We start from the raw sequence: 12,119 nt of genomic DNA, 5'->3' as shown, positions 1-12,119 counted from the left end.
CTTTAAGTCAAGTCATTAAGGGCGGAGCGAAAGCAAAGTTCTTTTGGTCGGACACCCAACATCAAGTGTTCTCTGAGTTGAGGAATCCTCTATTCTACACCAGCGCTCACATTACCAGACCTGCGACAACCATTTGAGACTGAGACAGATGCCTCCAATTATGCTATTGGGGTAGTTCTTACTCAACATGGGCATCCAGTGGCTTACCACAGTGAGACACTTTCAAGCACAGTCCGAAAGTACCCCACTTACGACAAATACATGTATTCCATTGTGTAGGCCTATCGCCAATGGAAGCATTACATTATGGGGAAGGAAACGGTCATTCACCCAGACCAATGGCCTCTACAGTTCATACAGACACAAGGGAAGTTGTAGAACGATCACCATAAAAAATGGTCCACCTATATGGCCGAGTTCCATTTGAACATCAAGTATAAGAAGGGAAAAACCAATAATGTCGCTAATTGCCTTAGTAGACCACCAGTCATGGTGCTGATCACTATGCTCGACTCCTGTGGGCACGAGTTATTGAGGTGGCCGCATGTTTACAAGAGCGATCTAGAATCCAGATGTTGCCAATTTCTACCACAGGTTCGTGTTGGGGTTCTCTCATATCGCTTGGCCTTTAATTCAAGTCACCAAGGGCGGAGCGAAAGCAAAGTTATTTTGGTCGAAAACTCAACAACGAGTGTTCTCTGAGTTGAAGAATCGCCTCTGTTCTGCACCAGTGCTCACATTACCAAACCTGCGACAACCATTTGAGAACGAGACAGATGCCTCCGACTATGCTATTGGGGTAGTTCTTACTCAACATAGGCATCTAGTGGCTTACCACATTGAGACACTTTCAAACACAGTCCAAAATTACCCCACTTATGACAAAGAAATGTATTCCATTGTGCAGGCCTGTCGCTAATGGAAGCATTACATTTTAGGGAAGGAAACGGTCATCCACACAGACCAATGACCTCTACAATTCATACAAACACAAGGAAAGTTGCAGAACAATCGCCATAAAAAATGGTCCACCTAGATGACCTAGTTCCATTTGAACATCAAGTATAAGAAGGGAAACACCAATAATGTTGCTAATTGCCTTAGCAAACCAACGATCATGGCGCTGATCACTGTACTCGGCTCTTGTGGGCATGAGATATCGGGGTGGCCACATGTTTACAAGAGCAATCCAGAATTCGACAACATATACCAGACACTCTTGGATGGGAAGAAAGTTCCAAATTTTCACCTTTAAGATGCACTATTATGCCACTTGGGACACATATGTGTTCCTTCAAGTGAGTGTGCCAAGATGATTTTGGAGGCGTACTAAAGTCGGGTCGTTGGACATTTTGGAGTAGAGAAAACAATGGCGGTATTATAGAAGTATTTTTATTAGCCGAAACTTCGTCAGGATGTTGGGAAGTACATTAGATCCTGCACCGCCTGTGTCATTTCAAAACCAACCAACAAGAAGCAAGGCCTATATACTCCTCTACCTACTCCTAGCTAGCCTTGGGAATTTGTCTCCATGGATTACATTTTGGGCCTTCCTTCTATTAAGCATGACAACAATTGCATTTTCGTGGTCGTCGACAAATTCTTTAAGATGGCCATCATGGCGGCCTGTAAGAAGAGTATCTCAGCAGAGGCCATTGCTAAGCTCTTCTTTGAGAGAGTGTGGGTACACTTTGAGATCCCATAGTCCATTATCTCAGATCGGGACAAAAAATTCTTGAATGCATTTTGGTCAGGTCTCTAGTCGATGCTGGATACAAAACTCACTAAGTCCACGACCTTCCATCCCAAAACTGATGGCTAAACAAAGGTTGTCAAGAATGATCTTACACATTCTGCACATGTACAAATTGAAGTATCCACTCACATGGGATGAAAGTCTCCCCTATGTCCAACACAACTACAACAGAGCTCTCCACAACTCAACAGGCCACAACCCCTTTTCGGTAGGGTTGGGATTTAAGCCATTATGCTCCACTGATGTGGCCATACCATTTACAACCACTCAGGTAGATTCGGCTCACGTGCAGTCTGAAACTGAAAGGGCTAATAGCTTCATTGAATGCATTCAATACATCCACCAACAGGTCCATGATATTTTGGACAGATCCAATGCTAAGTACAAGCAGTGCCATGATCAACATCGAGTGCCGCACAAGTTCCAGGTGGGCGACAAAGTTTGGCTTCATTTGTAGAAAGAGCGCCTTGCTGGGCCCCACCGCAAGCTTCGCCTGCTCCGATATGGGTCATACACCATCACCAAGGCCATCGGTGATAATGCGTTTGAGTTCAGCATCCCACTGTTCCTTTGTCTGCACCCAGTGTTCAATGTAGATCGCCTTCGACTAGACTTCCCACCATTGTTGGACACATCTGACATTGCAGAACAACTCAAACAAACAGAGCTAAACCAAAACTGCATGGAACATGCCACCTCTAATCAGATTATGGACACACAGATCAAAATCACTCGCCAACAGAAGATCCAACTATATCGGGTTGTCGAAGCTGGCCAACTCCTTCACCAAGGCAAGTGGCTCACCAGGGACCATTGCTTCCTAAGGGGGGAGGAATGATCCAGGTGGATATTGGTGGCCACCTACCTATTCCTCTTGGACCCCCAACACTGTCTCTTTCAGTTTTTCGGTTTCCTTAATTGTAGCACAATTTACTATTTTTGGTAGTTTTTCAGGTCCTAAACTTTCAGAGCTGTTTTGAGGCCCTGAACGGCGTTTTTAGGGAAAACAGAGAAATCGAAAACATCTTTAATTAGCTTACTAATTTGATTTCAGCCTCCTCTTCAAGATCTTTGAAATGAGGTATTATGATAGCCAAACAGATATTGTATGCCAAAGTTACGACCCCGGGAAGTTGATGTACCAATTTACCCAAACGGGGCCCACAATTTTGGTGCTTCATCTCCTAGGGTTAGGTTTTTGGATGTTTAGGATTTCCATTGTTTCTCAATAATAAATATGACTTTGAGCCTCATTGTAACACAATTTAGAGGCATGTAGCCACCACATCTCTCCTCAAAGATAAGCTACCATCACTCGAGCTATCTTATTTCCATTCTGTTTGTAAGCATAGTTCAATATTTTTCCATTAATGAAATGAAGTGTTTTTCTGCTGCATCTCTGTGTTTATGATTATATTTGTAAGTTGTTGCGTTCCTGTTTAAGTTTGGATCATTTAATACATTGTATGTTCGAAATGCAGAGATGCGGATAAAGCTTTCATTGTTCATGCTGTAGAAATTTTGTGAAGTGCGGAAATGCAGAGGAAGCCACGTGAAGATGACTTTCATTATGCGAGATAGAAGATGCAAAAGAAAGTTATGCGAAAATAACTTTCAATATGTGAGATTGAGGTGTCAACATAGAAACAATGATAGATTCCTCAAAAAGGTGACATAGTCTTAATCAATTTTATTATAATTTGTTTTTATGAAACAATAGATTATAAAATTTAAATTGTTACAACCATAAAACTATGCAAATATACCATTGAAATTTATCGCAAGATGCACATTTAGCTTTAAATATAATAAATTCAAATTACCATACTTTTAAGGTAAACGAGGCAACTTGGAATGTGTGCATATTTTTTTTTCCTAAGGTTGTGTGTGTGTGTGTCCATTATCTTGCACTAGAGTTCGGAAGTGCGAAAGTGCAGAGCTTAACTCTGCAAGTTCAAAGGTGCGAAGCTCTGTATAACTAGAAAAACTCCGCACCTCCACTAAATATATTGAAAATATAGTGGTGCTAGCTCCTTAATCATTTTATTTATCACGTTGAGCTTTCCATTCACTTTCACTCTAGTTGTTATTTCCATGGATTAGTGAATCGATTGTCCAACTTTGCTATGTAGAACACCTCAATCCCCTAAATACCCATATAGTAACTAGGTGAGATACAAGATTCACATTCTCATAATTGCTTTAAGTCACAATAATTGATCTTCATCAACGGAAAGAAGCGAGCATATGGAGCAGTTGGCTTCGCCCTTTAGCAAGGATTGGAACGAGCATGTGGGCCAAAAATGTTGTTGAGTGCATAATTACTTATAATTATCCATAACAACTTAATTTATTGGCATAAGTTTATTTTAAGAATTTGCATTAAACTTTTTGTTTTGTTTTTTTGTTTTGTTTTGTTTTTGTTTTGTTTTGTTTTGTTTTTTGTTTTGTTTTGTTTTTTGTTTTGTTTTGTTTTTTGTTTTGTTTTGTTTTTTTTTTTTTTTTTTTAAAGTTAGATTATAAAATTTAAATTGTTACACCATAAAACTATGAAAATATGCCATTAAAATATGTTGCAAGATGGACATTTAACTTTAAATATAATAAATTCAAATTACCATACTTTTAGGGTAGACGAGGCAACTTGGAACGTGTGCATATTTAATTTTTTCCTAAGGTGAAATGTTTGTGTGTGTGTATATCCACTATCTCGTATTAGAGTTTAGAAGTGCAGAGCTTATCTCCATGAGTTCGAAGGTGCAAAGCTCAACATAAGCAGAAAAGATCTGCACCTCCATTGAATATATTGATAATATAGCAATGCTAGCTCCTTAGTCATTTCATTTATCAGGTTTAGCTTTCCATTCACTTTCGCTCTAGTTGTTATTGCCATGTATTAGTGAATCGATCGTCCAAGCTATGTAAAATACCTTGGTCCCCCAAATACCCATATATAGTCACTGGGTGAGATACAAGATTCACATTCTCATAATTGCTTTAAGTCACAATATTTCATCTTCATCTTCCAAAAAGAAACGATCACGTGGAGCAACTGGCTTCGCTCTCTAGCGAGGATTGGAATGAGCATGTGAGCCAAAAACGCCATTGAGTGCATAATCACTCATAATTATCCATAACAACATAATTTGTTTGCATAAGTTTAGTCTAAGAATTTGCATTAAACTTCACGAGTTCAGAGGTGCGAAGCTCTGCATAACCATAAAAGCTCTGCACCTTCGAACTTGTGGAGTTTTAATGCATTGTGCATTCAAAATGCGGATAAAAATTTCATTGTGCACGTTGCAAAATTTTTGTGAAGTGTAAAAATGCGAAGGAAGTTATGTGAAGATGGCTTTCCTTATGCGAGATAGGGAGATGCAGAAAAAAGCTATGCGAAGATAACTTTCATTGAAATAACAATAGGTTTCACATAAAGGTGTCATAGCCTTAACCAATTTTATTATAATTCTTTTTTTTTTTTGAAAAATTAGATTATAAAATTCAAATTGTTGCAACCATTAAACTATGAAAATATACCATTAAAATATATCTCAAGATGGACATTTAGCTTCAAATTATGATACTTTTAAGGTAGATGAGGCAACTTGAAACATGTGCATATTTAATTTTTTCCTAAGGTGAAATGTATGTGCTTGTATGCATTGTCCTGCACCTAAGAGTTTAGAAGTGCATAAGTGCGAAACTAGAAAAGCTTTGCATAACCAGAAAAGTTATGTGCTTCCACTTAATATATTGATAATACATTAGTGCTAGGTCCATAATGATTTCATTTATCACATTTAGCTTTTCATTCACTTTCACTCTAGTTGTTATTTCCATGTATTAGTGATTCATTTAGCTTTCCATTCACTTTCACTCTAGTTGTTATTGCCATGTATTAGTGAATCGGTCGTCCACCTCTGCTATGTAGAACACCTTGATCCCCTAAATACCCATATAGTAACTAGGTAAGATACATGATTCACATTCTCATAATTGCTTTAAGTCACAATACTTCATCTTCATCGTTTGGAAAGAAACGAGCACGTGGAGCAACTAGCTTCGTCCTCTAACGAGGATTGGAATGAGCATGTGAGCCAAAAATGTTGTTGAGTACATAATCACTCACAATTATCCATAACAACTGAATTTATTCGCATAAGTTTATTTTAAGAATTTGCATTAACCTTCGCGAGTTTGGAGGTGCGGAGCTTAACTCCATGAGTTCAGAGGTGCAAAGCTCCACATAACCAGAAAAGCTTTGCACTTCTGAACTTGCAAAGTTTTATGTATTGTGTGTTCGAAATGCGGAGACACATATAAAGCTTTCATTGTGCATGTTATGGAAATTTTGCGAAATGCAAAAATGCAAAGGAAGCTATGCAAAGATGGCAGGCGAGATACGAAGATGCGGAAGAAAGCTATGCAAATATAACTTTCATTGTGCGGGATTTATGTGTCGATGCAAAAATAACGACAGATTCCGTAAAAAGGTGTCATAGCCTTAATCAATTAATTAGCATTAGAGGCAAAAACTATGCTGTTTAGCAACTATTAATCTTGCTATTATCATTTCTTACCATAATTATATAAATATTTTTTAAATTTCAAAACAAATTTTTTTGTAAGCTTGGCAAGACTACATCTTCATCATGTCCAATGTATCACGCTGATCACGGCAGATAATTGAATTGGTGACTTGACATCAAGGAGTGCCTTAAGAAAGCACCTGATCACCATCTATCCAAGACTCGATGGACAAATTTCAAAACAAATTTTTATATTATGATATATAATTGATAACTATGAGGAATACTTTACTTATGAGGTGTAGATTAGTTGGTTTGACTGGGGTTTAGTCCTTGCTAGGTCTTGGGTTCAAACCTCACAAGGAGGAGTTGAGGATGGAAGCCATTTTTTGGGGAATTAAACTATCCCAAGGAGCATCCAAGCTTGATGGAGCCTCACAAAATCCCGGTGATAACATCTCATTGTGGGTTGTTCTTATTCCATCCAATAAATGAATTGGCTCCCACCTAAACTCAACATAGTCACCAAAAAAACTATGAGAAATACTCCTCTTTCCTCCTACCTAAACTCAACATAGTCACCAAAAAACTATAAGACATACTCCCATTTCCCTTCCTCTTTCGTTTCCTTAATATACAAATTCATACTTTCAAGCTACATAAAACCATAACCCATAAAGTATAAGACCAATTAATTTGTATGAGATTTAGTCCATGTCATAATAAAAATTGACTTTAAGAAAATTAAAGTATCCCCATAAAAACATCCCATCTTATGTTACTCAACCCCACTTAAACTCACATTTACCAAAAAAAAAAAAAAAAGGAAGAAAAAGAAAAAACCATCCCACACAGCGAAACCCAAAAATATTTATTAAAAAAAGACTTATCCAAATTCATATTTTCAAGCTAACCATAGTCTTATTCATAGCAAAGCAAAAGCCAAAAATATTTATTTTTAAAAAAATACCAGCCCACGGTTATTTCATGCCGACCGTCGATAATGACATCAACGGCAGGTATTCGACCGATGACGCGACAACCACCCAATTCCAAATCTCATTGGTCCACCGTCGATAGCCAATCACAACGAGAGCCGACCTCAACGTTTCACTCCTGAAGTCCACACCACCGGTTGTACCCGGTGGCACACCTTGTGATTTAACGCTGTCCCGAAAACCGTCCAAGGCAGTAGGCGCCGGTTGAACCCGTTCCTTTTCTTAGTGCTCTCCTTGGTTGTGCTTTGTGTAAAAAAATTCGGGTAATTGTGCGGTGGTGTACCCAGTAGACTTGGGCTCATTAATAAGTTCCCGAATTGAGTTTTGCCTTCTCGGTTTTTTATAAATTCTACATTATTTCGATTAGAATTTAGGGTTTCTGGTCCTCCGGATCTGGTTATCGTTGTGTCCGCACGTCTCGATTTGTCTTTGGGCTGAGGATTTACGTACTCTGTTGGCTAAAAAGTCTCGGATCAGTCTTCGGCATTTTATCTGGGATCCCAATCGATCTAGGGTTTTCTCTGTAGTGTTCTTGCGGGGAGAGTTTCCCGAGGGTTGAAGATGTTTTTGTTCGATTGGTTCTATAGTGTTCTGGCCACCCTAGGTTTGTGGCAGAAGGAGGCGAAGATATTGTTCCTTGGTTTAGACAACGCAGGGAAGACTACCTTGCTTCATATGTTAAAAGATGAGGTAAGTTTCCTTGGTTTGAATTTTTCAATTGAATTGTTGATGTTGCTTTTAAGTCTGTATTGTAGTGACTTATAGCTTTTGGTATTTGTAATAGAGGTTTTAGCTGCCAGAGCTGCGTTGCTTATGTCGAATTTATATAGGGCTGTTAAAGGGTTTATAATTGTCTTTGCTATTTCCGTCGTGGAATTAAATAATAATAATTAATGTTTAAACTTTTGGGGGTTTTGAGACTTTTTCTGATCTGAGTTGGCTTTATTGGTATGGCAGCGATTAGTGCAGCATCAGCCAACACAGTATCCAACATCCGAGGAACTCAGTGTTGGGAAAATCAAGTTCAAAGCTTTTGATTTGGGTGGCCACCAGATTGCTAGGAGGGTCTGGAAAGATTATTATGCAAAGGTATGTATTGATTCCAAGATTTGGGTTTATTGATTCCTTAGATATGGGTTTCATTAGGGCCATACTGCATTTCAGTAATGGGTTTAGTGACCTTAGCCGGGCTGTTTTGTTAAGATTGTTTCTATTATTGATTATCCTGTGATGCCAGACTGAATTTTGGTTCAGATTGGAGTGAGAATCTAGTGGGCTTTTAAGTTCTACCTTGTTGCCGACAAATTGAAGGACTCTTACAAGACACAAATGGCAACAACCTCTTTTTATAATTAGATCAATACTACCTTAGGGGTTGTTTCATCTAAATGGTCATGTATCATACCCGGTTACATCTGGGATGCCTCAGAATGTGTTACCAATTTTGGAGATGTTCCCATTCAACTGGGAAACGTGCCTCGTGGATTCAGGGGCATCCATGGGGCGATGGGCATATGCCACCCAAAAATCATCAAAAGGCAATAAGGTCAAAAAGGCCTAAGTGGGCTTCTAAATTAACTTGTTCCTGAAGCCATATTTTGAATTTATAAAAATGCGTTTAATCTCTGTTTACCATTTTCACATTTTCTTTGTGCAAAAAGATCCAGATGTGACCACGTGTGTGAAGCAATCTTTGTTTGAGAATTGAATTTTCTCTTGTCTGTTACTGTGTGGTCCTGAATATGGTTTGCATATTCATATTCTGCACAGGGAAAGCCCATTCCGTGAAGAAAAAATTGAACATGGGATAAAGTTTCAAAAAGTTCGGACTCAGGAGTGTGCCATGTAATAGAAGGATTGATAATTTGTACTAATGAATTAAGTGATTTTGACGGACTTCTGTATTTATATTTCACCAAAAGCAGCAAACAACGATGGTTGTTTGCTTTGTAATTTAACTGGATTAATTTCCTTGGCATGTTGAGGTAAAAGACTATGACAATGTATTTAAATATCTATGTTATTTTAAGCTGTCGGGACAAAAGTTAATGAGCTGAGCAGTAGTGAAATTGTTTGTACATTCTTTGATATGTTGATTATCTGATGCATATGCACTGTAGGCTAAATATTGTGTAGAATGTATTTGGTTGTAGTCCGTGCTCTTTTGAGTGGTTGCTTAGAGATGACTCTGTACTTATACTATCCAGTTGACATTAAATTAGTTTATTGAAGGAATAGATTTGCAGTGATGTTTGTGGATTGCCATACTTTAGCTGACTGCTTTATGACAACAGTCAGTATTCATAAATGATGGAGTTGGTTCATAGATTTTATGTGACTTTCTTGGTATACTGCCATGAATGTTTTGGTAGAATGTCAATCTGATACGAGGTTACTGTTGCCGAATGCCATTTGGAATAGGTTTTCTGATACAAGTTTCTCTTATCAATGCAGGTGGATGCTGTTATATACATCGTGGATGCTGCTGATAAAGAGCGCTTTGCAGAATCAAGGAAGGAGCTAGATGCACTACTTACAGATGATTCATTGACGAATGTACCTTTTCTGATCCTGGGAAACAAAATAGATATACCTTATGCAGCATCAGAGGAAGAACTTCGTTATTACCTGGGCCTTGCAAATTACACCACTGGTAAGGGTAAGGTCAATTTGTCCGATTCTAATGTACGACCTATTGAGGTGTTTATGTGCAGTATTGTCCGAAAAATGGGATATGGTGAAGGTATCAAGTGGTTGTCCCAGTACATCAAATAGGATTAAGTGAAACTGCATTTTTCCTGTAATCCAAGGATGTTAAACGGACCTGAAAATGAGTTCTTGGCTTCTCATGGGATCCATATTTGGTCTGCACAGTAATAAGATATGGTATCAATGTATCGGACAGAAAGGGTACATGCTTGGATGTTTGATTAGTGTAAAGTGTAGGTGTAAATGTAGTCAGGCTTGAACCTGACAAGAAGTTGTTTTCAGGATCAAGTAAATGAATTTGTGATTAGTTGTCTTAGCTGTTACTGTTTTCTCGTAAATTTACATCAGTTGTAGCTACATTTTTGTGAGGACAGTAGTGCATAATTTTGTCACCAAGATATCAGATATTTATTTTCACATTCTTGTCAAGTTTCCAAACTGTTGTGATTGGGAATGCTTCAAATATTAATTTATTAGTTAGTATATTTGTGGCCCAAATCAGCAGACTGCTTGTTTGGAGTTGAACCGAGTAGACTCGCTGAGAACTTTGCAAACCCCCAGTGTCTCAGTGATTTGACACTCTGCGTTAAGCAAATCGATTCAAGTGTTAATAAAAAGCTAAATATTTTGATCTATAAAACAGGTCATCACCCACTCAATTAAAAAAAGGTTAAACAATGGATGTATTTGCTTATGGAATCCGTCAAAAGCCATCTGTAATCATCACTAGGTTGCCCAACTTTTAACTTATTTGGATTGCAATTAAATGGGAAAACTTTGGCCATTCGCTCCCACTCCCACTTAATTGTGGAAGCTTAAAATCTAGCAGGATTATTCCTATTCTGTCCGTATGAATAATTTATCGTAACAATTGGTTTGAAAGAAGGGTAGGCTTGAGTTTTTATTAAAGACGACCGATTTGTAGTGTATAAGCATGGGTTTGAATTCATTGTAACACAACTCATTTGAGATAAATGTAGTTCTGAGTTTGAACTTATTGTAACACGACAAAACTGATTTGAAATAAGTGTAGGCATGAGTTTTGATTGAAAAAGAATTGCACAACTCATTTGAAATTATTGTAGGCGCGATTTTTGACTAAATAACTTTTGAAGAGAAAATGTGGATGGGGTTTGATAGAGAATCTACTTTTGTCGGATGAGTGTAGGTATTCTCTTGCTTGGCGCAGCAATGCTCAATATAATATAACGCATATTTTCCAGAAAATGGAAAGTTCATCCTTTCATTAAAGTATAAAAGGGAGTACAGTCTCAGCATAGGCCTGAAATATATACCAGGCATAGCGGTTTGACCCAAAAAACTCGGCACTACATAATGAAGCGATATTGACCATAAACTACAGCAAGTGAATATCTACTTAACCAGTTCCATGGGATATATGACCAAAATGCTGATCATATATGTGTAAATGTTGCAACAATTAGGATTACTGACCTCAATTAATTGTACATGCAACAACTAGGGTTACAATGATTCGACTTTTAATTACCCTGAACAAATTCATAGTGCTAGCATGTGTTTGAACTTTGAGTGATGCAAAAGTGCTGTCTGAACTGCCCATAGTTATTACTGTTCACATGTAACAAATTTAACATTAAAAAGATTGCCTGCCTTTATAAATTTCATAAATTCAATATTAAAAAGAAATATATATTTGAATAATACGAAGTTATTAATATTAATTTTTTTTTGAAAACTAGGATGCTATATTTTATTAATTCCATAAATTTAACATAAGAAAAATGATATTTGAATAAGAGATTAAATAAATATGATGCTTATTATCCATAAGTTCAAAATTTTCTATTGTACTAACAAAAGAAAAGAGATTATTTAGAAATTTATAGCATTTTATTTCTATTCCTCAAATGGATTAAAAGAAGCATTTCAGGATTAGGATTACTATAAATTCGTTGACTTAAAGGTGATGTGACAAATAATTTGAAATTTAGATAAAGTGAATATAAGTTGGATATTGAATAATGTTTTTCATTTTCAACTTTTTTAGAGTTGTAAAGGTGACATTCTTTCATACCATGGTGTTTTTGAAATGGGTTTGCATTCAATTCCAATATGAAAATCATGAGAATTTGTTATGTTTTTTTT

The 12,119-nt window shown here is 37.3% G+C and overlaps 1 protein-coding gene across 1 annotated transcript; it reads left to right on the top strand.

The window, feature by feature from the left end:
* Positions 1-7,545: 7,545 nt before the first annotated feature.
* On the top strand, positions 7,546-10,409 carry LOC149178775 (small COPII coat GTPase SAR1A-like). Its single transcript, XM_089420429.1, has 3 exons — positions 7,546-7,973; positions 8,241-8,372; positions 9,738-10,409. The coding sequence occupies exons 1-3, from the start codon at positions 7,845-7,847 to the stop codon at positions 10,056-10,058; spliced, it is 582 nt and encodes a 193-aa protein (XP_089276555.1). The 5' UTR covers positions 7,546-7,844; the 3' UTR covers positions 10,059-10,409.
* Positions 10,410-12,119: the final 1,710 nt, after the last annotated feature.

The sequence above is a fragment of the Pinus tabuliformis genome, chromosome 4_1 (genome assembly GCF_031772625.1).
Source record: "Pinus tabuliformis cultivar Carrire ecotype Pingquan chromosome 4_1, CPIR1, whole genome shotgun sequence".
NCBI lineage: Eukaryota > Viridiplantae > Streptophyta > Pinopsida > Pinales > Pinaceae > Pinus > Pinus tabuliformis.
This window is presented reverse-complemented; position numbering and strand designations above follow the sequence as displayed.

What these genes read in the sequence shown, in the direction of transcription:
- LOC149178775 (XM_089420429.1), top strand. Translation starts at nt 7,845, where the DNA reads ATGTTTTTGTTCGATTGGTTCTATAGTGTTCTGGCCACCCTAGGTTTG. An exon ending in TTCATATGTTAAAAGATGAG is followed by an intron (nt 7,974 to 8,240) that starts GTAAGTTTCCTT and finishes TTGGTATGGCAG; the next exon opens with CGATTAGTGCAGCATCAGCC. An exon ending in GGAAAGATTATTATGCAAAG is followed by an intron (nt 8,373 to 9,737) that starts GTATGTATTGAT and finishes TTATCAATGCAG; the next exon opens with GTGGATGCTGTTATATACAT.